We start from the raw sequence: 26,538 nt of genomic DNA on the forward strand, positions 1-26,538 counted from the left end.
GGTTCACACACACTCCGCAGCAGAAAATCTAACAGCATGTTTGGGGTTAAGTTTATATCTCTATTAAGGGTTAGTATGGTATCGTTAATCATCGTTAATATGTGGTCCTTTCTCTCTCATTTTTCTTGTCTTTGCTTTCATAACAAATTTGTCCTCTCATTTTTACTTGTCTGTACTTTTCTCCACAAAAGGATTTACTTTCCCTTTTTCCTTTCAGTCTTGCAGTTGAGGCTTCAGCAAAGGCGAACGCGGGAGCAGTTGGTAGACCAGGGCATAATGCCACGTGAGTAACGGCCCTGCCAGTTATCCATCACTCATGGAGAAGCTAATGTGGGCATGTACATAGACATCGAGTCTCTGCTTATTACTGATAATATGCATGAGATGATAAGCGTGTTTTCTGTGTCCTATTGCATGTCAGTTATCACAACATCAGTGAAATGCTTCTGTGCATCTGTGATTTGTGTGATGATGATGTATTTAACTTGCAGCTCTGAAGAGTCCAGCAGCTTTCCTTGGGCAGATTCGCAGCCTAGAGAGAGCCAGGGTAAGATGCACACTTTGAAAATAAACTACATTTGGGTTTGAATAGCAGATAGAGTGCACTGCTGGACTGCCTGCTTTGTCTGTGGATCAAAAGAGTGAATGCAACGGTGTGTTTTTTCCATGTGATTTATGTTTTGTTTCTGTGTCTAAAAGTTTAATTTATATTGAAAATGAACTGAGAAAATTGACAGGAATTTTACTGACTGATATGTGTTTCCTCTCAGACTGAAAATTTCCTTAAGCACAAGATCCGCAGTCGTCCAGAGAGAGCAGAGCTGGTTAGGATGCACATCTTACAAGGTACTGCTCATTCTCCAGTTCATCTCCAAGTTCATTTTTTCATACATTCATGAAAAACCTGAAACTATGGACTTTGCAAATGGCAATTTTCAGGCCTGGAAAAGTTTTTTTTTTTTTTTTTTTTTAAATAAAGGAAGCAAACTCGAACTTTTGAGTATGTGTGATTAAGACCGTCTGAGGAAAATCCCTATTTGTCAGTATTTATTTTCTTTAAAATATATTTTGTTTTATCAAATCTTGTACCTTATCGGGCGGCACAGTGGTGCAGTGGTCAGCACTGTTGCCTCACAGCAAGAAGGTTCTGGGTTCAAGCCCCAGCTCGAGCACGGGATCTTTCTGTGTGGAGTCTCCATGTTCTCCCTGTTCCTGTGTGGGTTCTCTCTGGAACTCCAGCTTCCTCCCACAGTCCAAAGACATCAAGAGGGGACGAGGCTGATTGATACTCTAAATTGACCGTAGGTGTGACTGTGAGTGTCAATGGTTGTCTGTCTATGTGTGTTGGCCCTGTGATGGACTGGCGATACATTCAGGGTGAACCCCGCTCCTTGCCCAAACGCTGCTGGGATAGGCTCCAGCCCCCCACAACCCTTAACATATACATAAGTGGTAGGAAATGGATGGATGGATGAATGGATGTAGCTTGTCCCTTTTTTTAGTTTAATGTACACTTGTGAATATCCAAAGGAATTTTTCTCTTTATTTTTCATGAGTAAACAAACAATTAATTAAATGTTTTTTTAAGACTTGTGCGAAGAAAAGTTGTGCAAAAAATAATAAAGCCTTAAAACTCCAGAATCAAAAGACTGTCTTCACACAGATGACAAAGAATTTCCTTCTGTATTTCCTACTGGACTGACTATTTCCTCAAACAGTTCTACAAGAAAGAAATCTAAGTATGAAGTATTATATATTTTGTGTGCGTGCATGCATGCTTGCATGTGTGTGTTTGTGCATGCGTTTGTGTATATGTGATTTTTTTTTTTTCTTTCAGAGACAGGAGCTGAGCCTTCACTGCAGGCCACGCAGATGAAATTGAAGAGGGCACGGCTGGCTGACAATTTGAACGAGAAGATTGCCCAAAGACCTGGTCCCATGGAACTTGTGGAGAAGAACATTCTGCCCGTGGATTCCAGCCTCAAACAGGCCATCATCGGTGAGACATGTACAACTTGTCTAATAATAAGCATAAACCATACTGCAGGTGATCGGAATAGGGATGAAATAAGTATAGGACTCCAAGTCACACCTGTTGTCCCGTTATGGTTTCCGACCAGTAGGCCAGGTAAATTATCCTAAGGTGTTGGATGAGGACAGCAGTGATGCCCTGTCTCCGGAGCAGCCGGCCAGCCAGGAGTCTCAGAGTTCTGTCCCCTCACCTGCTGAGAGCAAAGCATCAGAGACACCTTCTCCAGCACTGGCACCAGCACCAATACTAGCTGGAACCATGCTGCAGGTTTGATATATACTGGTGATACTATTGTTAGTACTTCAACCCCTCCAAGTACCACATGTTGCTGATGAGAATGTATTTTTGTTCTTCAGGCCCTCCCAGTTGCTACACAAGCCACTACAGACTTCATGAAAGTTATCTCTACCAATGACCACCATGTGAGCCGTCTTGCTATCTCTCCTGCTCATTCAGTCACAACACTTGCTCCGTCAAAACCAGGCCCAACACTAGTGAAAGTAAGCGTGACACTCACCATTACTCATAAGATCACTTCTTTTTTCTAAAAAGGCAAACCATACAGTAAGAACCTCTATCTGTCTCCTACAGCAAAGCCAGCAGAAGCCGCTTGCTGAGAAGAGTCGTAGTAAGAAGGGTAAAGAGCCCAAACCCAGAGTGAAAAAGCTCAAGTACCACCAATATGTCCCCCCAGACCAGAAGCAGGAGGCGAGTGAAGCACACATGGACTCCTCCTATGCCCGACTACTGCAGCAACAACAGTTGTTCCTCCAGCTGCAGATCCTCAGCCAGCAGCAGCAGCACTACAACTATCAGACTATACTACCAGCACCACTCAAGTATGTATATAGAATAGGCCTGGGCGATTTATCGATTAATTCAAGTTTTTGTTGCAGACAATTAAAAATATTTTAAAAATTCAAGTTTTTACTCCTCTTGCTATGGCGCACCTCCCCCAGGAGCTTCCATAGCTCCCCCCCTTGTTTCCTGCGCATGCATAGCAGCAACATGGCTATCAAGAGCGAGAAGTTTGTTTCTAAGAAAGGAGTAGTATCGTCAGTGGTTTGGAACTGGTTTGGGATTGCAGCGACAGACGTTGAACAAGTGACTGCACCCTGGAAAGTTTGTCTGAAGCCCATTGCAATGAAAGGCAGCAGCACAACGAACTTATTTCAGCATCTAAAACAGAGGCATTCAGCCTAGTGGGAGAAATGCTCCTCTTTGTGAGGGGAACAAGACTTGTTTTGACTTCTCTCTGTCCTTTGTACTTCTTGTTCCCTTTCAGTCGATTCACTCGGTACAACACATATAGTATGGGATATCACACCCTCGCGTGGTTCAACTGAAGACACCGCTTTTCACGCCTTTACGGCAAATGATCTGTGATGACATATGTGAGGCCCCGCCTGCACATATAAACCCCGTCACCACAGTCATCCCTCAGTTCTTATGCTTTTTACCTCGCTAAGAACACCTCTTCGAGTCAGGCCAACTAGGTGCTGCTAGCTGGCTTGGTCTGTCTCTCTGGCTACTGTCCACGAAATTAGCTTAACTGCTCCACTTGGTGTTAGCTGCTGCAACCAACAGAGCGCCGATTTCGTGTTTTTTTTTCCCTCTTGGTTTTGTGTCTCGTTATGAGCGTGGTACCTCAGAAGCCGAGGACGAAGTCCTCCATCTGCCCCTGTGCTCAGGGATGCGGCTTCTCCTTGCATGACAAGGATCTCCACAACGCTTGTCTAGTCTGCCTGGGGATCGTCCACGCCAGGAGAGCATTGGCTGAGCCTGGGTCTTGTGGTCTGTCACCAGCTCTGGAGCTTGTCCCTGCAAAGGCAGGTCAAGTTTGTGGAGAGAGTGCTAGGAAGGGCAGGCATTGCACGGCACGACCCCCTCCTCTCCGAGTCTGGCGGCAAGGAGCTCTTGGTCCATGTCCCCGTTGACAGCTGGGCAGACCACATGGAGTGCCAAGACAAGTCAGCTGGATTTGAGCCGCTAGCCACCGGCTACCTAAGCTAGCCTCCTATCGTAAGGAAGATGATGTGCTGGACGTGGGCTTGGACATGCATGGCTTGTCAGAGGATGAACAGGAGGCACTGTCGTCTGCTCAATACGTCGGCTGACCAGGTCGACACGTCTTTCCTTTCGCTGTACCGCCGTACAGCTGGAAATGGACTGGCCCTCTCCTCCTCCAGCTCAGAAACCGTCGCACAGGGTTTTCCCTCCCTCCCGAAACAACTTGTTGAACAAGAAAGTGATATGGGTTTTCCCCCCTGTGGAGGTGAAAAGAGGTTGGTCCAGCCGCTATTTCGTTGTTCCGAAGAAAGAAGGTGGACTCTGTCCTATTCTGGACTTGCGAGTGTTAATATGTGAAAATATCTACGGACTTACAAGTTCAAGGTGCTTACACTCAGGCAGCTACTGAACGTGATCAGACCGGGAGACTGGTTTATAACATTCGATCTGACAGAAGCGTACTTTCACATAGCGATCTACCCGGACTAACGGCAGTTTCTAAGGTCTGCAATCGAGGGCAGAGCCTACGGGTACCTGGTGCTGCCATTCGGCTTGTCACTGGCCCCCCCGAACGTTCACCAAATGTGTCAAGGCGACGTTGGCTCCGCTCTGGGAGAGAGGTGTTCGCATATTAGCCCATCTGGACGATTGGGTTAGATCCAGTCGCAGGGCTTTTCCATAAATCTGTGGAAAAGTTTGCTGAGTCCAAGTCGGCGGTTTTCTTTCCTCAGGTTGGACGTCTACTCCGTGTCGGGCTGAGCACATCTGTTGGAGCGCAGGGTGGCAGTGTTTTCTCACTGCCTTGCTCAATTTTGGTTGGGACACAGACTGCGTTTATGGACGTTCTTACAGCTGAATGGCATGATGCCGTCTATGATAGCTGTGGTGTTGCTCGGGCTGTTGAGGATGCAGGCGTTTCAACGCTGGATTCAGGCTCACCAACTGTGCGTGCCTCATCACCTCCAGAGGTGGCTGACGGTAACTCTGTCTTGCATGTCAGTTCTTCTCCCATGGAGGGATCCCGGTTTACTTCAACAAGGGTCTCCTATAGGGAGGGTGTCTTTTCGCAAGGTGCTGTCCACAGATGCATCCCTGAGGGGTTGGGGGGCTTTGTGCGAGAGCGCAACAGTGAGAGGGGTTTCATGGATGCCAGTACAATGCAGGCTCCATATCAACCACCTGGAGCTGTTGGCAGCCCTTTTAGCTCTGAAGCATTTTTGTCCTGTTCTGACAGGCCATTATGTTTTGGTCAGGACGGATAATACAACGGTGGTTTCCTATTTAAACAAGCAGGGTGGGACACGCTCCCTTCCCCTGTTGAACCTTTCTCAGTCTCTGTTGCTATGCTGCAGTGCGCTTCATGTTCCAGGTCACCTGAACTTGGAGCCAGACCTTCTATCCAGAGGAGGGAGGAACGAGGTACAACACAGGGTTACCCGCAGCTGGGTTCGGTTAAGAGCGGCTATGGAACTGAGGGATGACTGTGGTGACGGGGTTTATATGTTTAGGCGCTGGCCACAGATCATTTGCCGTAAAGGAGGGAATAGAGGTGTCTTCAGTTGAGTAGCGAGTGTGTGATATCCCATACTATATGTGTTGTACCTTGTTCCTCTCCTTCAGGGAACAGTTGTTATATTCATAACATTACATTTTTTTTTAAAAATCGGATAATCGTGAATTGAGATTTTATTCTTAGTCCATATCACACTTTCTCTTGCTACACTAATCTATTGTACAGGTTGCCCGGTTGATACAACTAACCGTATATGGTCAGAGATGGAATAGCTGTGATAAGACAGACATTTCATGTGGTCTATCTCATTGTGATATATTTTGTGATGTTGTCACTTTCTAACAATAACAACGGAATCTGTAAGAGGCTTCAGTTGCTAACTTGAGCGATTGCTATTATTAGTTAGCAAACATTAGTTTACCTGTCCAGGAGAAGTTGTGACTTGGGCATGGCTTTTCAAATCCTTTTGGTCTTTCAGCTTAGACCATCGTAGAAATGCTGAACCAACGCTGAGCCAGGTCTTGCTCCTTTGTTGGTTTGACAGTATAAGACAGATAATGATGATCCTGTATGTTTCTCAGCCATTTCTTTGGTTAATGCAACACCTTGCAACTCCTGAGGTCCTGAGGTATATATAATTTTCATATTATATATTTTATATATATTATTACAGTTTTTATATATGATTTATTTATTTTTCTTGAAGTTGCTGTCTCTTGCACCTTCAAGGACCCAGAGTGCCATTAGTTAATTTCTCATTGAAATGCACCATGTAATAATATTGATAATGAAGAGGATGCTGCTGTTAAAAACATCTTTTAACTGTTCCTATGCTCTGCTATTCAGTTGACGAGCATTATAAGCAGTGTTGTCCCAGTTCCTTTTTAAAATGAACATGAATGAATGAATGAGTTCAAAAGTTCAGTTCACCATTTTCAAAACAAACTAGTTAAAAGTTCAGTTCACAATTTTCACAATTCAAAATTATGAACTAAGTTCACCCCCCCCCCCAAAAAAAAAGTAACTAGTTCTTTTTTTAGCGAGTCAACCAGGAGGCTTTGCTATATGTCTTTCGGAAGGTTTGTCTAATATAGTCTATCATCTAACAGATGAGTTCACGTGTGCCGAGTCTAACACAAGTTCAGGCCAGAGAGGTGATCAAGATCAGGATTAAAGATCAGCTCATGGCTGTGGCTAACACCCCTGTAAAGTAGAGCTTGAGGGGAAAAAAAACGGCGATGTCACATGTTCTGAACAAACCCACAGCCAGTATACAGTATTGGGTCTGGCTGGAGCCAGGTCTCTTGGTCTTGTTATTTGAATGTGCTGCTATGATCCTATTATGTTTTGAAACATAACCACATCTTATTCATCCATTAAACTATACAAGTATACACCAGGACTGCTAGAGCTCATTTCAGAATAATTAAGGGTAAAATATGTGACAGTAAACAGTAAAACGGGAGATAAAGCAAATGCACACTACAGTGCAACATTTATTTATACTTTGGAGTGCAGACCAACAACAGTGTAATGTTGAGACAACAAAAGTTTACTTATATTATAAAGAAACACATTTGTAACAATGTGTACACCACATGTACATTAGAACATCACTTTCACTCTTGAGTGCATTTAGCTTATAATAGTCCTTTAAAACTTCAGAAGCTTGCAGTACCTCCCACTTGTAGAGGTATTTGGTTTTAAGAGTCCAAGTATGCTGCTCACTGGTTTCTCTGGTGTAAATGTGTGGGGGCGGGGTTGCCTACAGGCACTTAACTGACTAGAGTTCACTGGTCTGTCTGGGATTCAATGGTCTGGGGTCACTGGACTGGAATTCACTGGACTAGGGTTCACTCGAGTCACGAAGATCTCTGGTCTGCTGTTACTTCCTGTATTAAAAGAAGAGATGCTCTCATTAATTACACAACAACACCTGGCACACATGCTCCAAACACTAGTTTTTATGGTTTTAAAAAGTTGGTTTAAACACATTATATCCAGTGTACTGTACAATGTATCATTGTCTCTGCATTTAACCTGTGATTAAGGAACACAATCTTGAAGAGGTTTAGACTATTTATTTAATATCCTACCTCCTCTTTTTGTTGACATTCACACATTTCGCTATTGCTGACGTTACCGTTTTTAGATGCCATGATAACCACCGACTTTCTTTCTCCTGCTCAGTTACATTAATGTGAAGTAGCCACTAGCCAGGCGGGAAATGGGCTACCAGATTTGCGATTAACCCCCTTTAAAAGCAACACTCAGAAGGAGGGATACATTGCAGACCAGGCAACACAATGAATTTCAACACGCTATGGACAAAACATATGAAAAAGAACGAGCGAACGGAATGCGATCGTTCGTTCGTTCATCTGCACCAGAAAGAACTAGTCAATTTTAATGTGAAGAGACACTGCATTCAGTTCGCCGTTCCCTCCAAAAAGTAACTAGTTCACAAAGTAGTTTGAAAAGTAACGAGTTCTGGGACAACACTGATTATAAATGAGGTGCAGGGCAAAGGACAAAGCGGCTGTTCACATTACTCTCTCTGTTTCCTGTTTTCCTTGGGTCCTTTCAGATTGGAGGAGAGATTTTATAGTTATAAGAATTGTTTGAGAAATGACTCCTTTTTGTGTGCACTATAGGAACTAGATTTTAATTCTGATTACTCCATTTGTGACCCACAAATAAAAGCTGATCCTATTGCAAGTAGACAAGAAATGCGACCCCCCCCCCCCCCCCCGCTGCATCGTATTCGATATTAGCACACTTAAATCAAGAGTAAACAAACAGTGGAAAGCAGCACAGAGAGAAATGAGAGTGTTTGTTTGTTTTGTTACTATTTTATATCTTTGTTTCCAGTCTGTTTTTCAAAATCAATACCGACTGAACAATGAGAGTGCGTCACTTGAACTCAGTCAGGATGAATTTGCCGGCGAGATGATTAAAAGTGGGATAAGTATCGGTGGAGGTCACAGGTTTTTATTGCCTTTGTGTATAGTGTTGATTGTGGAGCCCTGACTGCTCACCACATTTGTGTCAAAGATCAGCTGCAGGCTGCAATTTATCGTTTGTACCTGGGTTTTGTGTATGTATCAGTGCTGCTAAAGGCAGAGCTTATACACACTTGTGTCTTCTGCAGGGTCATTTTACCTGATTAAACCTGTTGATAGTGTAGACAAAAGTTAGATGTTTGCAGGTGTGAGCTTTTTTTTTGACCAGTGGGAAAGGGGCTATTTTTCCCCTTTCTCTGTTTCTTTTTCAGGTGATGCCATGAAAAATAAAATTATACCACTTCCTCACATAGCAATAACAATGTTATTGAAATTGTATTTTACTCTGCAGACCTGTGGCAGAGGGTCAAAGTGGGAATACCAGCAGCCTACCAACCTCCATTGTGGTGTCTTTGCCCACTGCCCCTCCCCTACCCCCCATACCTCCAGCACGACCAAACAGCTCATTGTCAAATCGCAAGCCAGGAGTCTTGCCTGCCAACCTGGAGGAGATGAAGGTATTTGGAATCTTTTTTATTGTTAGAAAAATTCTAAAGTGGTGGCTTATGTTTACATCCCAAATTGTTTTCAGAACAAGAAGATAATGGAGAGATTAATCTGAAATGTGTTTGATCCTATCTGTCCAGGTTGCTGAGCTGAAACTGGAGCTAAAGCTACGTGGCCTTCCTGTGTCAGGAACAAAAACCGATCTTATAGAGAGACTGAAGCCCTTCCAGGACAATCCAAGCCCTTCTGCTCCAATCACTATCCCCCCACCTGCCACTGCCACTACTACCCTCACACCAATGGAGATCACCACCTCCACCAGCACCCCTACCATTGTCCTTCCTGCCCATCAAGGTGGTCTAGAGAGTATGAGTGCCACACCTCCAGTCTCCCCCTGTAATGTTGATCCCTTCAGCCTCCAGCAGGAGGTTGGCATGTCTGATGCTCCATCTGAATTGGCTGGCTCTGGCCCAGGGCTGCTCCCTTCCATTCAAGTTCCTGAGGAGAAGGACAGGAGGCTCCATGAGAAGGAGCGTCAGATTGAAGAGTTGATGAGGAAGCTTGAGCAAGAGCAGAAGTTGGTGGAGGAGCTGAAGATGCAGCTGGAGGTAGAGAAGAGAAGCCAAAGCAATTGCACCACTGACTCTGCCTCTGTGCCTTCCCATCTCACCTCAGTTACCACCATGAACCAAACCGTCTTGAACTCAAAAGCAGTCAAAATTGAAGGTATGGCTCTGTCGAACTGTTCCCCTGCAACTGTCCCTAACCCTCTCCTAAACTCCAAGACACTTACAACCTCCCTACCGACAGTAGTGAAGTTGGAGGATGTGACCGTTTCTTCTGGCAAGCCACTCCAGCTACAGGGGCCATCCCAGCTCATCACCCAGATCCAGGCCCAAGCTCCAACCCAAGTCACCACCAGCCCACAACTGCTCCACCAGTCCCAGAGGAGCCCAAAACTCCAGACTCAGCCTCAGGCCAAACCTGGTGCACCCAGTATGCAGCAATTCTTCATCAGCCATCCTGGCGGGGTGTCCCAGGTGCTAGGTCAACCCCAGACCCTGTTGACCACATCTGGTCAACCTCAAACTCTACTGACCACAACTGGCCAGGCCGGAGCTCAGATCCTCCTCCCAGTCTCACTCCCTAATAATGCCACTGCCATCCAGCTGCCTAGCACCACTGTCAGTCTACAGGTATGATGTGTTACGGTTCCAGTTTTCATGTTAACATGCTTTTAGTAGGTGACACATTGAGACTCTTCCCCTTCTTCTCAGCCTGTTCTTCAGGCCACTGTTTCCAATCCAGGCCTGGTCCAGGCCTCCGTTCCTCAGCTGCACAGCACTAAGATGGAGACAGCACCCAGCCAGCAACTGGCCAACAACAACCCACTGCTACAGGTCAGCCAAACACCACAACAAGTTGCTGCTTCTTTTTCTTTTAACGTGATTTGAGTCACGCTTTCTATTTTTGACGGTGTTCATAGAGAGACTGACAGGAGGTGCAGAGAGAGTGCACGTGCATGTGGAATACTGACCTCATGAAGCCTGTGTTCATATAAAATATCACTTTTTTTATTTTGTGACGCGTAGATGTAAACCTTGTATTCAAAAACCACTTGACACCTCTGGGATTCAGGTCTGATATGGTGAGGCTTTGTTAGCTGTGGTTACATGATTTTATGTGCTGAAGACATTGACTACATTTAAATGACCTCAAGGTCAGAAACACAAACAGAAATATATATTGTACACATGTCCAAATCATGCTCCTTAAGCCTGTCTAACATATCATGCGCTTTAATCAGGAAATGCTAAATACTGAAAAAGGCAAAATTCAGGCAATCCAGCCTTGAATATGCGGTTTACATGACCCTTATCAAATTTGGAATATGTTATTTTCTGAATCATAGTGGATGGGGTCTTTCTGTGTGGAGTCTGCATGTTCTCCCTGTGGCTGATTGGGTCTGTCTGGTACTCCGGCTTCCTACCACAAGAGGGGACGAGGCTGATTGATACTCTAAATTGACTGTAGGTGTGACTGTGAGTGTGAATGGTTGTCTGTCTCTATGTGATGGTCCTGTGATGGACTGGTGACCTGTCCAGGGTGAACGCCGCCTCTCACCCGAAGGCTGCTGGGATAGGCTCCACCCCCCCCGACCCTTAATGGGATAAGCGGTAGAAAATGGATGGATGGGTGTTAACATAGAAAATGAAATATCGTCATTTGTCACATTTATACAGTGTGCATCTATATCCTTTAACCACTGGTTCCCAAAAGGTTTGTGTCGTGCTTGGGCTTTGTTAGTGCAGTTTTTGCAGTTTTGAAGATACGCGGGACTGATGACCGCTCTCATTGCTTCTTAACAGACTTTAACAATGTCCAATAACACTTCCGGTTTGGAAAACCAGACGAGACCTGAGATAAATTCACAGTGCTTATTGGGACGATCCCCAGAGAACAGGGTCTCTCCACGGGCCTCACCCAACTGCCTCATCTCCAATGGGCCCCTCAATAAGGTATCTGAATGGTGCTGGAGATCATTTCTTGTGAATAATGCTCTCATCTTTAAATTTGCTTTTCTCTGCCAGTCTTCCTCTCCATCCCAGCCCACCTTCATCCTTCAGCCTGCCTCTCTTGTCACACAGCCTCCCAAGACAAGAGAGCCCCCCCGCTATGAAGAGGCTGTGAAGCAGAGCCGCAACCTGCACATCAATAACATTGCACAGGTTGCACACACACACACACACACACACACACACACACTTTTTCCTCTGTCCTTGAGAATATTTTTCATCATCCTGAGGAAATTTGTTCAATGTTGACCCTTCAAGTCTCTTATTCTGATCATCTTTCTTTTTAGGGTCCTATGACAACTAGTCAGCAAATGGATGATTTGTTTGACATTCTCATACAAAGTGGAGGTAAGGAGACACTCAATATACCCCAGAACTTGTCAAGTGTGATGGCAGGTTTACAAAACTGGAAAAACCTGAGAACAGCTCCCCACACACAACAGATCAATATCGTATGTCTACAGGGGTACAGAGCATTGAAGTCACTTCCACAATGTAATTTCAAAGTCCTCATTATTGTGTATCTGTTTTCTTCATGGTCAGAAATCACTCCATTTATCCAGCATGAACCCCCAGTGTCTCTCACTAAGACCCTCCCAGTCACAGCAAACATCACCACCCTGCCGGTGAGCACTGCCCTTTCCAGACACCCTCCGCAGATCCAGGTGGCCCCTCCACCCACTCTGAGCCCTGTTATCGACCCCAGCCTGCCCAGCCTCTCTTCCCTAGCCACCGACAATCAGCTAGAAGCATTTTTAGAAGGAACACTGGCCGGCACACCATCAGCATCAGATCCACGCACCCAGGGTCTGATGGAGGAACTGCAGGCCCAGCTGATGGACCAGCAGCCGTACTCACCCATGGACACATCAGACTTGTCCTTCTGTGACTCCTCCTCACCCCCCTCCTCACTCAACATGGGCCTTTCTGACCCGGCCCTGGATAACATGGAGTGGCTGGACCTCACCATGCCCCCAGGTCCTGCTGGCGCTCTAACACCACTTGGGATTCCATCAGACTTCCTGGACACACATGACTTGCAGCTGCACTGGGAGTGACCAATAAAGGGACGAGACAATCGAGCAGTGTGTGTGCGCATGTGTGTGTGTGTGTGTGAGTGGGGGGAGGGGGGGGGACAAATGGATTAAGAGGAGAAGCAGAGAAGCAAGTGAAAGGGAGGTGACATATCACTCTTATAAAGATCCCATCCACAGTGTGAGATGCTGTACGGGCAGTGCACTGTTTTAACTACATGCAGAAGTTTGCACAGTTTCAAAGAGGGCCTGAACAGCTGATCATCATCAAGGTGATGGAGATCACCTGTAGTATCTCTGGTCAAAGGATTTTGACAGTGTCTGATGTTGTGTTGACGAGCCAAAAAAAAAACCACTGGTGGCATGGACTGTTTGTACATAAACCCCACCCGTGTAGGGCGTAGAACCTGGATGGGCTCTCAATGAATACCACATGTTGTACTGCAGGAGCACAGAAACTCAGTGTGTGAAAGCCTTGTTCCACTGAAGCTATAAAAAAGGCCACCGTAACCCAATAACATATTAAACCATGTTTGTAGTTTTTAATCATGTCAGATCTGTCTCTAATTTACCACTTGTACAAAAGCAGTGGAAGTGCTTCGACAAGTTGCATCGGAGGTGCTGGGAGTCAAATCCACCCTTTTCCTTCATGATGTAACCACCTCTGAGGGACCTCCATCTTCTCTTCACACTGGTCCAGTTTATCACGTGTTGTGACTAATCTGATGTGTTCAATCAGATGTGACTGTTCTACTCTGACCCATCATGACCCAGAGGGCAAGCTGACGAACCAATGACTCTATAGACTACGTGAGAGCTATGCACTAAAGACGCAGGGGGGATCTGATGGTGCGCCACGTTCACCTCAAATTTAGGAAATGTGAACTTTGCATATCCAAGGTAATTGTTACTTTGGGCTGGTGGACACTATAAAGGACCACGCTGCTGCAGAGATAACGCAGCTGTCGTCCAAGCCTCTTATTTTGAATGTATTTTGCAAAGATGGAAAAAAATTGGGTTTTACTCGCAATGTTGGCAGCTTTTCTTTTTTTTCTTTTCAAGGAAAACTGATGAATAACAGTGGAAAGGGAACAAATTGTTTTTAGACACATTAAAAAGTGTGTGTTGATGCATAGTCATTAGTCACATCAAGGAGTAAGGATGTCGCTGTAGACGCTTTCTATCGAACTGTCCTGAAGTTGTGTGTGCGCGTGTGTGTCAGGGTGACATCACTAGCTAACAAGCATATCTGGATGAAGTCCGTCGACTCATCAAGACTTTTTATCACACGACTAACCTCCTTTTGGGGAATCTGAAATCTTGTGAACTAGCTGATAAAGTACGCTTGTTGCCTGGAGGCAGTTAGCTTCTCAATCACCTGGGGGTGTTTGAGAGAATGGGAGCAAGTAAACGTTGATGCGTGTGTGTGTGTGTCTCTCTCTCTCTCTCTCTGTCTGTCTCTGTCTGTCTCTGTCTGTTGCATGTACATTTCTGTCTCAGTGTGCATGGTTGTATTGTGGTGGCCCAGCTGTTGTCTGAAGAAATTTGCTAACATCTAAAAGATCAAATCATTTGCTACTTTAGTCCAAAATTGTTCAAAAGGCTTCTGATGACTGTTTAACTGTGTTTTTCTGGGGGTTTTTTTTGTGTCTATCGTTATTCGCACCTTTTCGAGGTGCAATTGGGCGTCAGTGAAGAGGGCTCAGCTTTTTAAATCTGTCATAATTTGTAGATTTGGAGTAGTTTGCATCGTATCCCACAAGTTCATTTTTGAATGAACAACTACTGTAGTATCTGAGTTCCAATTTTCTGGGAGCTACTGTATGATACAGTATTGCTGTATGGCACTTTGAAATGTCATCATGTTAACAGTTAACTTTGTTATTACGTCCATGGGCACTAGAGTGCGCTGCCGCTCCTTTTTGTTTTTCTTCAGTGGATACTTCAGGGTCATATCTAACAAAGAAGTTAACTGAGGCTGTTCAGCATTTTAGAGATGTGTATTTTCTGCATGTGTGATGCTGATCAGCTGCTCTCACCAGCAATAATGTGGTGACCTGAGCAACGTGCTTGAGCCGTTTCTGTCAGTTCTGTCTGTGTTTGACGCTTTTACTGCTGCTGCTGCACAATGATCATCAGATCAGGTCAGGACACATCCTGTGTGTGTGTGTGTGTGCGCGTGTGTGTGTGTGTGCGCGCGCGTGTGTGTGTGTGTGCGCGCGCGTGTGTGTGTGTGTGCTTATAGTCAGTATGTCTGACCACCTGGACCATTTGCAGCAAATACCACACACACACACACACACACACACACACACCAAACTGCTTCTGTGTTTTCCCATGTTACTGCACCAAGGAGAGGAGGCGATGACCTCATACTCCTGGTCCACCCTGATTGGTGGGTTTGTATCTTTGCTGATCTAGTTTGGGTTTTTTTTTTTGTTGTCCTTTTTGTTAGATTTATTTTTTTTAATTATTATTTTCTTGTTGAAATGAAGTTGAGTAGATTCATGTGTATCCTTGAAAGTTTATTTCATCAGTCTGTCAAATTGGATATTTTGTTGCCAGAAAGGCAGTGGAACACATCATCACTTGTTTTTCTTAAAGTTTTGTATTTGTCATTTGTTTTGAAGATGAATGAAAAATGTAATCATGGTTTCATGCTTGTGTAAAAATGTCTTTTCGGGGGTTTGCAGTTTTCCATATCAGACATCCAAAAACTTCTCAGCGCAGCAGCCAGTCTACATGTTTATTATCTCCTCTCCCATTGGCTAGAGCAGGGCAGCGACTAGCAATAATGGCTGCTCCCTCTGAAGATGCTGGACTGTACGCCAGCTCCTGCCTTCATTTGTACTGCAGTCATTCGGCTGTTTTACACTGAAAAGCACTTCAAATCTCCGTGTCATGAGATTGTGTTGAAAGGGTCCTCGAATGTTCTTGTCGGCTTACAGATGTTAAGTTTCCTCCTGTGCGGTTTAGCGCCACGTAGACTTCTCATTCTGGTGAAGGTGCTGGATTGCAGAAAAGCTTTGTCAAAAAGATAAAAAGATAAGCAGAAGCAAGGCAAGACTTTAATTCTCCGTCAGTTTGTTTGCATCCTTCATCCTAGCCGTTCTCCACCAACCATGCCTCTTGTCGTTTGTATGCCATATGTTTTGCACATTGTGTAAATATTTATATAGATGTATTGCATATTTTTATACATGTTTAACATCCGTGGGCTCTCTATTTTGTAAATAGTGAAAAGATGTATATACAGTCATTACTGTATGCCTTCATGTGTTAATAAAATTTGGTGTACTGTGAGTGGTTCAGTCGTCGTAAAATAATCACATTTACAAGCGAGATTTGAACAGCGTGTGAAAACATTCGAGATGCTCGCGGTGAAACGTGTACACTGATTAAACTGCCATTTTCATTTTAAATAGTCATTATTTACAGAAAGCTTTTCTTCAGAAAGGCCATCACAAACAGAGTGACACCCTGAAGCTGTCACATATGGCGACGTATGTAGCTGCTCAGAGCAATGGAGTGGCCACAGAGAAAGACAAAAATATAACTTGTGCCCTCAATTTAGATGATTTATTATGTAATTTATATTTAGGACACAATCTCAATTTAATTTAATTATAATAATAATCAAATGTTTCCCCCAATTTTGTTCATTCAAGTCCACAAGATATAACTTGTTTTCTCGTTCGAGTTATTTGAAGACCGAAAGATTGAACCTTTCCCCTGAATTTTGTTAATTTGTGGCCACAAGATATGCACAAGTCCAGGTCATTCATTCATTCATTCATTCATTCCAGTCGCCACCTGCATAGCTGCACATGTGCTTGCAGTCACATGAACAGAGTTTCTAATTGTGCTTTGCTTCACTTTGGGGAGATATTAAAATCACGTTGATTTTTTAACAGGTAATACGGATCTTGAGACGTGCTCTCACGTTCGCCGCTTCAGTGCCACGCGACCATCACTTGGATGTGTAACGACTGTCCAAGCACACTTCATTGGTTTCCAGCTGCAGGCAGTCCTGCAGGAGCTGTGTTTAATCTGGCGATATTTATGCTAATCTCTGATTGGAGATTTATAGAGCCAAGACAGCACAAACAAAATGGTCCCTGTTATCACATGACCAAAGTATCCTCAGAATGGCTGGTAAGTGTGGATGTGTGTGTGACAGTGGGGACATCGGTGACTGACATCCTTCATACTGTCCACACAGAAAGGAATTAGACAGCAGCCTGCGACACAGCTGTTGGGAACAAGGTAAAAGACGGCATCAGCGTCATTAGAACAGCATAGGCAACAAATATTTCAAACACCTGAGCAAATTAGGAAAACGTACCCCAACATAGCACACAAGCAGCAAATCATCCAAATCCTGTCGCTCAATGTGCTGCAAGTTTCCGTGACGATAACCCTCTGACAGGATGGACACTTTGTGATGGCTGGCGCTTCAGACAAACCAACCACTGGGTTACAAGCCAGACAGAGTACCCTGTTAGTTATAGCATCATAATTCAATTCTGTTAGAGTGTGTGTGTGTGTGTGTGTGTGTGTGTGTGTGTGTGTGTGTGTGTGTGTGTGTGTGTGTGTGTGTGTGTGTGTGTGTGTTCGTGTAGACTGGTGTTACCCACCTGGTGTAACCTGACTGGTTTCTAGTGATGCCATGTTGTCCTGTGTCAGCTGGGGAGGTGGCAGCATGTAGATTCCCCCACAGGGCGTCTCACTTCTATCAAACATAGGGTGCGCATCCTGTTGGCCTGCGTGAGACATGGTGCGTTCAAGTGTATCAAGACCAAATAGTTAACACTTCAAATCCACTTTTTTCCGCGAAAAGGAAATGTACCCAGTTTCTCCAATGTCTCCTTTCTGACTGTCAACTCCTCCAGTTCCCTTTGGATGGCCTCCAGCTCACACTGTTCGTTGTCATAAACTAGCGTCAAAATAAAAAAACAGATCAAATTCAGGAAACACAGACACACAAAGTTTGTTGCATCTTGTGACTAGGAGTCGCAATAAAGCATTTGAAAGCCATACTTGACCCAAAACTAAGTATTTGCTTACTTCTTTATCCAGCTGTACGTTCAGTAATCCACGTCAACCTTTGACTTGAGCTAACAACAAACAAACTATAACCTTCTGCTTTGGTGCGTGTTCATGCCGGTGTGGTTTACTACACATACGGTTTAGTAAACCACGCTGAAGACATGGATAATACTTGACGATGCACCTGAGAGTTTGTGAACAGAACATTTTTGGGCAATTTTTTTGTTTGTTTGTTTGTTGGTATAGCTGTTGTTAGCTTCTTGCCCCCATTAGCTTTAAATTAACTGTACACGGCGAGCTCTTTCTGTATTCAAGGGTCATAATGAATCAACAGGATGGGGGGAAAAAACATGTTTATAAGCTTAAGACACTTATTTGCAAAGGTAAAAGTCACTTATTTGCTAACATACGGCTTTAACCCAGCGCGTAGAGCTGCTCTGCAGTGTGACTACTTGTCATGAATTGAAAGTTTTCCGAGAAAGGTTTACATGAACCGCACAACTGGAAGAAGGTAAAGAAGTAAATCTAGGAGGGGATAAATGTCTTTGTGAGCTCAAATAACTATTTAAGAGTACTTCAAAGGCAAAACATATTGTTGGGTGACTATAAGTGGTAACTGGTCTGCTTGGCCAGGTGACTAAAAGCGTGTTCTTGAATTGAAGTCTTTGGTTTGAAGACATTTTAAAATCCACAGAAGCCTGTGCCTTACTTTCCTCTGAAGTCCCACTGCTATTTCCGACTGCCTTTTTCTTGAACTGATGCATTTTCAGCAGAAGGAAACGCCTGTTGTAAAGCTGCTGTGTGCGGAACTCAAGGAGGGCCAGCTGTGTGGGGCCACACCCTGGCTCTTGTGTTTCCTGGGGGGATTCGGGTCGGGTATCAGTTTCTGACTTTTCATGGCGCTCCTGTTCGGACTGTGAAATGTTCTGGGTCCGCCTGAAAGACTGCTGGAGCGCCCTGTCCTTGTCCGTGGTCTCCATCCTCAAAAGCAGCCAAGAATCCAGCTAGAACCAGCTCAAACCCGGGATCTGGATCCAAGTTTGAACTTTGACGCTCCTTCTTTCTATTGCAGCCCCAAAAAATAGCGAATAAAGCTGGATGGTCATAACCTGCACATGTCACCAGTAAAATATTTGAGCAGTTCCTCTGGAAATTCAGACGAAATGGTCCTTGAAAAATGTTTCACATTCACCATGACCAGAAAGTCCTCCGAGTGTGTTGCACATCGTCGAAAGTTCCCTTTCAGTGATGTGAACAGTGTGCATAAACAAATGTGAGACTGTAAAACATGCAAATGCAGCATTTGGAAGACAATGGACAGGAGCTGACTGCTGGACAGCCTCCTGATAGCTATGAAATCAAAAGGTCTAGTACTGTCAAATATGAGACGGATTATTTTTGACACAGTTTATCAGTTATTTTCAGTTCTCTCAGTTTTTACAAACACTAAAATTCCTCAATAGGACTGCTGGGTTAAAATATTCAGAATCAATCAGAAATTAAAAAAAAAAAGAGTTTATAGGCACTGTCTTTAAAACCTTTAAAATGCATTTATTGTAATATCATCTTTGACTCATAAAATGCGTTGTCTTTGAGGTACAGGATTACAAAGAGGACTGTGGCACTACAATAAAAGAATGCCAAATTGTTCTTGTATTTCTGTGGCGCTCCTGTGTTGCTGTTTAAAGAGCACCAAAAAAAATAAACAAATTAAAATTTGGTGTCCAGCAGTTGCTTTCCCTTCGTTTTTGTTTTTTCCTTCCAGAATTACTGAGTCCAGGGGGGGGGGATCTCAGATTAGAAACAGAGACCCTGCCTCACGGGCATGAGGCAGATACTGCGCACATTAGAACTGACGGAGACCTTTGACCTCACACCACCAAAATCTTTTCATTTCCTCAAATGTCAGGGGACATTTGTGTCAGTACTGAAGAACATCCCTCAATACAGTGGTCCCTCAATACAGTGGTCCCTCAATACAGTGGTCCCTCAATACAGTGGTCCCTCAATACAGTGGTCCCTCAATACAGTGGTCCCTCAATACAGTGGTCCCTCGCTGTAACGCGGTTCACCTATCGCCGCCTCACTGTTTCACGGATTTTTTTAGTGTAATTTCGCATGCTTTTTTTTTTTACATCGCACAGTATGAACGCGCATCGTGTTCTGCGTCCTGATTGGCTAAGGGAGGACCGCACATGTGTTCTGCGTCCTGATGAGCGAAGGGACTACAGAACGTGTTCGCCTAGCCAGATTTACATAAATGTTCAATCGCTAGCAGTGTGACTTTGAAGTGCTGTATGTTTGCAAGTTTTCTACTTAAAACTTAAAACTTGGTTTCGGGTAGAAAACTTGCACCAAGGCCTTCAGAGGAAAAAGACGTTGCAGCGGAGCAGCGCCAGGACAAACAGGCACCGTCAGAGGAACTGGGAAATACGCGTGAGTTACTGGTAATCATTTCTTAGATTTTCTAATCTAATGTAATTTTCTTAGATCAATTTGGTAGATTGATCATTAAAATTAAATGTGTTAAAAATGTTTGGGCTTGAAGACAGGTTTTTATCTTTGGTTTCATTTGCCAATATTGTACTTGTTTTTTTTTGGACTCTGCAAAAGTTTGAACTTTGAGAGTGTTTAGATAAGAGAGAACTGTGAGAAAATGTTAATGCCTGTCTGAGAAAAGTGTATAAAAGTGTGTGGTTAGAGGTTTTACGGCCTTAAAACATGGATAATAATTGTAAAAAAAAATAAAGCTGATTACTTCGCTGATTTCGTCTATTGCGGGTTATTTTTAGAACGCATCCCCCCGCGATAAACGAGGGACCACTGTGTATCATTCGGATATCACATTAATGAGATGTTGTAATGAGGTGACGGTGCCCTTTGACCTTTGACTGGTAAAGTTCATCTTTGAGAAACAGTTGATGTTTGTGGAAAATCTGAAAAAGGACGGATGGACAACCTGAAAGGATAACCCCTGCAACTTTCATAATGTATATGCAAGATGTTCGAATTGTTTGGAAGAAAATTGTGAATAGTTTGACATTAACCATGGGTTCATCAAGGTCTTGGATGAAAGCCCGAAAGGAAGCTTTGATGCTGTTAAAAACTTCTGTCTTTGTTCATTATTAGGCTACAGATGAAAATAAAGGCTTGTGGTACTCAGTCAATGGTGAAATGTGACAGTTAGCATCCATAAAAGCTGGAGTCAGTTTATAACATGACGCCTGACCTCTACTCTCTACACAAAATGACTCCATAAATATAGCAATATGCAGCAGATTGCAAATAAAACCACCAGGCTGTAATGATATTTGCACACAGATAAGGAGGGAATTTCATAAACATTATCTTGTGACCTTGTTTTAATTTCCCGTGTGTCTTTTATACCTTGATAAGATGTCATCCTGACCTGGATTCGTGGCGTCTTCTGTAGGATGTGGGACACTGTGACTGAACTAAATTAAGGCACAAAATCAGAATTCTTCATGGTAACATTGTGAAGTTTACGGAAGAAGACGAAAGAAAGAAAGAAAAAAAACACTAAATGATTCAGCATGGTGTTCTAGCAGATGGCCACTAGATGTCAGGATGGTACACTAGAGGAGCTGGTCAGGCCTTCAGAGGAGAATGTCCTTAGTTTTCCAGCTGACGTCATCAGTCCTGCAGTGGCATCCATCCATCCATTCATCCATCTATTCATCAATCCATGTATCATCCTTCATTTTCCTCCTTTTTCTCACGTTCTGCTTCATTCACACACAGATCAGTGTCTGTCCAACAGGGTGTATGATAGTGACAAAGATCACATATCAGTCAAGTAAGAGTGTGTGTGTGTGTGTGTGTGTGTGTTTGTTTGTATGACCTGCTGGGGTACCAGTCACCCAGGGCAGGCTACACACAGCCAGTGGTGTTTAATAAGTTTCATTGTTCTGCAACATATCTGGTGCTCATTTTCAACATAATGACCAATATTATCTCTCTTGCCAGAAGCAAGTAAGTGTTTAAGGTTCACCGTTTCTGGGCCCTGAGCAGAACTTAGTTCAGCCACTACATTCGAGTCTCACTTCCAGTGTTGCTGTTCCTGCAACATATAGTTTGTTTTCAAACGTGACAAGATCACCTTTGTCCTGTTATTTGGTCAGGTCTGCAGGGAACAGCCATACGAATGAGTCAGGGGTTTACTGACTGACCAACTCCTCATTGTTGAAACATGCATGCGTTAGTGATGTAGCAGTATTTCGTGATGATTTGGCTTCGTGGTTACAGGGTTGGCGACCCCGTCTGGGAAACGGATATGGCCAGCAATACCAGCAATCTCCACCGGCTGACAGTGAGGCCAGACTGAGGTCTTTTCTGTCTTTACCAATCATGTTGGTGTTTCCCACCGTCTCCAATGTTTCTGTGGTGGTTAGACATGAGATATCAGAGATGTGAGCTCCAGTGAGCAGGTACTACTAAGCAAACTAACAAGCCTTGACACTTGCCTGTCAGTGGTGTTCAGTTATTGGACTTCTGTGCGAGTTGCAGTTTGTCCATAACCAACACCATGTTCGAACACAAGGATGCCCGTCAGTGCACGTGGCACCAGGACATCTGAGGTTGTAGGTCTATGATTGATTTTATAGCCGTATCATCTGATCTGCGACTGTATGTGCTGGACACTCAGGTGAAGAGAGGAGCTGAACTGTCAACTGTTCACCATCTGGTGGTGAGTTGGATCAGATGGCAGGGGAAGACACCGTGCAGACCATGGCCCAAATGAGCAGTGAGGGTCTGCTGGGAATGCCTGGAGGAAGATGTCAAGATGATCTTCAACTCCCTCCTCTGGCAGAACTTCGACTGCATCCCAAGGGCAGTTGGGGACATTGAATCCGAATAGATGCTGTTCCGCTCTGCCATTGCTGAGGCAGATGTTTGAGCTGTAGCCGCAAGGCTGCTAGGGCCAGTCGTGGCGGTAATCTCTGAACCTGCTGGAGGACAACAGTGGTGACCAGAGCCGTCAGGCTGAAGAAGGAGGCCTACAGGGCATGGCTGGTCTGTGGATCTCCAGAAACAGCTGAAAGGGAAAGGCAGGCGAAGCAGTATGTGGCAGTGGCGGTCACCGAGGAAAAAACTCAGCCGTGGGAGGAGTTCGGCGAGGCCATAGAGGAAGACTATTGATCGGCTCTGAAGAGGTTCTGGCAATCCGTTCATTGCCTCGGGGGAAAGGCGGCAACTTATTCACATTGTCTACAGTGATGATGGGAAGCTGCTGAGGTCAAATGGGGAGACAGTTGTACGTGGAAGGAATATCTTGAGGAGATCTTCATTACCATCGGCATGTATTCCATGGGGAAACAGAGCTGGCGGAGGACTTGGGGAGGGGTCGTCTAATCTCTGGGGCATAAGTCGCCAAGGCAGTGAAACAACTCCACGGCGGCAGAGCACCTGGGGTGGATGAGATCCACCCTGAGTATCTCAAGGCTCTGGATGTTGTAGGGCTGTCTTGGTTGACATGTTTCTGCATCATTGCATGTGTAACATGGCGGTTTTGAGTTGTTCATTACACAAAATCTGTTCTTTTATTTATTAATTCCTTCCTTTCACATTTTATTTTGATAGTCAGCCTACTGTTTATCAGGAACCGCATTTATTGTAGCTCCTCCTTGTGACCCGACTTCCTGTTGTCTTGCCCCCAAAATATTGTGTTCCCTCCACCGCTGCCTCTTTCTTGCAATGGTCAATGTAGGAAGAGGTACGTGGCCATTTCCCCGAACCCCATTATCCTATTTACCCCGATAACACTTCATTTATCCACCCCTAATGTGTCTTATATGCTCTGTGAGTATGTTTATTTAATGTGTTAATGTTGTTATAACTTTATTTCTAATGTGGGTGTCAAACTCTAGCTGGAGCTGTATACCTGAGCTACAGTTCCTGATGCAGCTGTCTTTTTGGTTCCTTGATGCTGCAGGTAGACTGCCATTTTGTTTTGTTCAATGTTATTTTTGTGTTTGCCGCTCTTTCCTGTGTTGATCAATGAAGAAAGAGCTGGAGCTGTATTCCTGAGCTAGGGTTCCTGCTGCAGCTGTGTTATTGGTTCTTTGATGCTGCAGGCTTTGAATACAATGGTCAGAGACCAAAGAATGAGAGAAGTTGTCCACCTCCTTTCTTTATTCAGAAACACTACACAATGCAGACTAGGCACTGGTAACACATGGATATCAGGGGCAGTGCGTTTGTAGTGGCAGACCGGGGTGGTGGTCCCCATCTTTAAGAAAGGGGACCAGAGGGTGTGTTCCAACTATTGGGGGATCTCACTCCTCAGCCTCCCCAGAAAGGTCTACACCAAGGTACTGGAGAGGAGGGTCCGGTCGATAGTCGAACCTCAGATCGAGGAGGAGCAATGTGGTTTTCGTCCCGGCCGTGGAACTGTGAATCAGCTCTTTACCATTGCTAGGTTGCTGGAAGGGGCATGGAAGCTTGCCTAACCAGTCCACATGTGTTTTGTGGATTTGGTTAATGACCGTGTTCCTTGGAGCATCCCGTTGGAGCATACTCTGGGAGTATGGGGTGGATGGCCCCTTACAAAGGGCCATTCAGCCTCTGTACCAAAGGAGTGAGAGCTTGGTTCATGTTGCCGGCAGTAAGTCAGACTTGTTCTCAGTGAGGATTGGACTCCCCTAAGGCTGCCCTTTGTCACCAGTTCTGTTCAGAATTCTAGGTGCAGCCGGCGGTGGAGGGTGTCGGGTTTAGTGGCGGGAGGATGTGTAACAATTCTACTTAGAGGTAAGACAAGGGGAACTGGCACAACGCCGTCTAACAGGCGGATAAGGCTTGTGCTTCTGGTTATTATTTTTTAAAAAAAGGTAAGAAAAAGAACTCAGAGCAATCACACTGTCGGACAAATGATATATTTAGAACACAAAACAGGTCCAAGATGGACAGAAAACGCACTAATTCATATAACACAAATAACAAAACCCATACTCCCACCCTCCCCGCTGTCCCACTGTCCCCGCAGTTCCAAGTGTGTGTGTGTAGGTGTGCGTGTGCGTGTGCGTGTGCGTGTGTGAGTCAGACTGAGTCCTACTTGTTTCTGAAGTTTCCGCTGCTCCGTTTCGGGGTTACGCAGACCTCCCCGACGACGCGTTTGGCAGGTACGGTCCCAGCCGTGAGGAGTCCGAACCATCCCGCAGAGTCCTTGGAGTAATCCATCGAGTATTCTCCTCCAAGTACTTTCCACAGTATAATCCTAGTGGTTTGGAAAGCCCGCCACGCCAGCCGTCCAAACACTGTTTCACTCTCTCTCAGTCACAGTCACTTCCCCTTCCCCACGTCACTTCCCCCCATTTAAACCCTCCGGTAACCCCCCATGATAATAAAAAAGAAAAACGAAAAACACAAATAAACAACTGTCCTGCTTTACCCGTGCTTCCCATAAACAAAACAGTCAACTGACATTAATCCTGGCCCAGACATAATTTGGGAAAAATAGAGGAGGACAAAAAAAAAACCCACACAAAGAAACCCCTCCCTTCCCCAGATGTGTGACCAAGACTACTGGTGGCTCACTACAGATGTCATCTCTGCTTTTTGTGGGTGACGTGGTCCTCTTAGCTCCATCAAACAATGACCTCCAGCTCCTGCTGGGGCAGTTCACAGTGTGAAGCTGCTGGGATGAGAATCAGCACCTCCAAGTCTGACGCTATAGTCCTCAGCCGGAAAAGGTTGGACTGCACACTTCAGGTTGGGGGGGGGGGGGGGTCTTGCCAAGTGGAGGAGTTGAAGTATCTCAGGGTCTCGTTCAGGAGTGAGGTTAGGAGAGAGTGAGAGACTGACAGGTGGATTGGAGCGGTGTCAGCGAATGCGGGTGCTAAACTGATCTGGTGTGGTGAAAAGAGAGCTAAGCCAATAGGCGAAGCTCTCTATTTACTGGTCAATCTGCGTTACAACCCTCAAGTATGGTCATGAGCTCTGGATAATGACCGAAAGAATGAGAATGCGAATACAAGCGGCCAAAATGAGTTTCTTGCTGGACTCTCCCTTAAAGATAGGGTGAGAAGCTCGGCCATCTGGGAGGGACTCAGAGTAGAGATGTTGCTCTTCCATGTCAAGAGGAGTCAGTTCAATTGGTTCGGGAATCTGGTGGGGATGCCTCCTGGACCCCTCCCTCGGGAGGTTTTTTTCGGGCATGTCCTACTGGAAGGAGGCCTCGGGACAAACCCAGGACAAGCTGGAGGGATCGCATCTCTGGGCAGGCCTGGGAATGCCTCGGGATTCCCCTGGAGGAGCTGGTGGAAGTGGCTGGTGAGAGCATGGTCTGGGTTTGCTTGCTGATGCTGCTGCCCGCAACCTGGACCTGGATAAGCAGAGGACGACAGTGACAACACTTGCCTGCAACCATGGCCACTAAGACCGAACTGTTCATGGCCAACTGCTTGACATTAAGTTGGTAAATTGTGAGAGTCACATCAAGAAAATGACCACAGATTAAACGCTGAAAGAAATCAGGCACTGATGTTACCCTCTTTCCAGCAAGAGCCATAGTTCAATTTGACGTATTTTAAAGCCCTTAAAGCATTATTACTATTGTTGCACTGCAACTGCCACGAACAAAACATCCACTGTATCACTTGTATGTAGTTATACTATATTGCTGAAATGACTTAGAAAAATATTACTTTCACTGATTTTACATCACAATCTGCTCCAATGGCATGTCCTCCTCATACTGTGCCCTACCGATACTAATAATAACATAAACACATCACATTGTTAACGTGTGTTTCAGCATCGGAATACCTATTTAAAATTCAAGTTAAGCCTGCCACAG

At 44.8% G+C, this 26,538-nt stretch overlaps 2 protein-coding genes across 6 annotated transcripts in view; one reads left to right on the forward strand and one right to left on the reverse strand.

Annotated features, from left to right (window-relative positions):
* Positions 1–16,369, forward strand: part of mrtfba (myocardin related transcription factor Ba) — a 28,609-nt gene extending 12,240 nt beyond the window's left edge. Inside the window, exons 3-17 of one of the 5 annotated variants that reach the window (XM_086194706.1) lie at positions 218–283; positions 492–547; positions 771–846; positions 1,838–1,999; positions 2,121–2,299; positions 2,389–2,532; positions 2,624–2,871; positions 8,910–9,075; positions 9,205–9,790; positions 9,875–10,260; positions 10,342–10,464; positions 11,434–11,583; positions 11,656–11,793; positions 11,928–11,988; positions 12,184–16,369. In XM_086194706.1, coding sequence (XP_086050832.1) covers positions 218–283; positions 492–547; positions 771–846; positions 1,838–1,999; positions 2,121–2,299; positions 2,389–2,532; positions 2,624–2,871; positions 8,910–9,075; positions 9,205–9,790; positions 9,875–10,260; positions 10,342–10,464; positions 11,434–11,583; positions 11,656–11,793; positions 11,928–11,988; positions 12,184–12,698 — 3,056 coding nt within the window. In that variant the 3' untranslated portion in view covers positions 12,699–16,369. Of the gene's footprint in view, positions 1–217; positions 284–491; positions 548–770; positions 847–1,837; positions 2,000–2,120; positions 2,300–2,388; positions 2,533–2,623; positions 2,872–8,909; positions 9,076–9,204; positions 10,261–10,341; positions 10,465–11,433; positions 11,584–11,655; positions 11,794–11,927; positions 11,989–12,183 lie in introns of all 5 variants that reach the window. The other 4 variants (XM_086194704.1, XM_086194703.1, XM_086194705.1 and 1 more) reach the window with 4 other exon arrangements.
* On the reverse strand, positions 15,340–25,476 carry LOC147239360 (lipopolysaccharide-induced tumor necrosis factor-alpha factor homolog). The gene is made up of 6 exons (XM_086194708.1): positions 24,796–25,476; positions 21,111–21,178; positions 17,524–17,610; positions 17,312–17,437; positions 17,020–17,146; positions 15,340–16,926 (listed from the first exon to the last, which is right to left on the reverse strand). The coding sequence occupies exons 1-6, from the start codon at positions 24,918–24,920 to the stop codon at positions 16,818–16,820; spliced, it is 642 nt and encodes a 213-aa protein (XP_086050834.1). The 5' UTR covers positions 24,921–25,476; the 3' UTR covers positions 15,340–16,817.
* Between the last annotated feature and the right edge of the window lie 1,062 nt (positions 25,477–26,538).

This window comes from Aulostomus chinensis, chromosome 23, assembly GCF_037954235.1.
Source record: "Aulostomus chinensis isolate RoL2024-O1b breed Wild chromosome 23, RoL_Achi_v1.0, whole genome shotgun sequence".
NCBI classification, from domain to species: domain Eukaryota; kingdom Metazoa; phylum Chordata; class Actinopteri; order Syngnathiformes; family Aulostomidae; genus Aulostomus; species Aulostomus chinensis.

Coding starts and splice junctions, on each gene's coding strand:
- LOC147239360 (XM_086194708.1), bottom strand. CDS start 24,920: ATGGATTACTCCAAGGACTCTGCGGGATGGTTCGGACTCCTCACGGCT. Junction 17,611..21,110: donor CAGGATGACATCTTATCAAG/GTATAAAAGACA, acceptor TTTTGACGCTAG/TTTATGACAACGAACAGTGT. Junction 16,927..17,019: donor TGCTTGTGTGCTATGTTGGG/GTACGTTTTCCT, acceptor TGTTCCCAACAG/CTGTGTCGCAGGCTGCTGTC.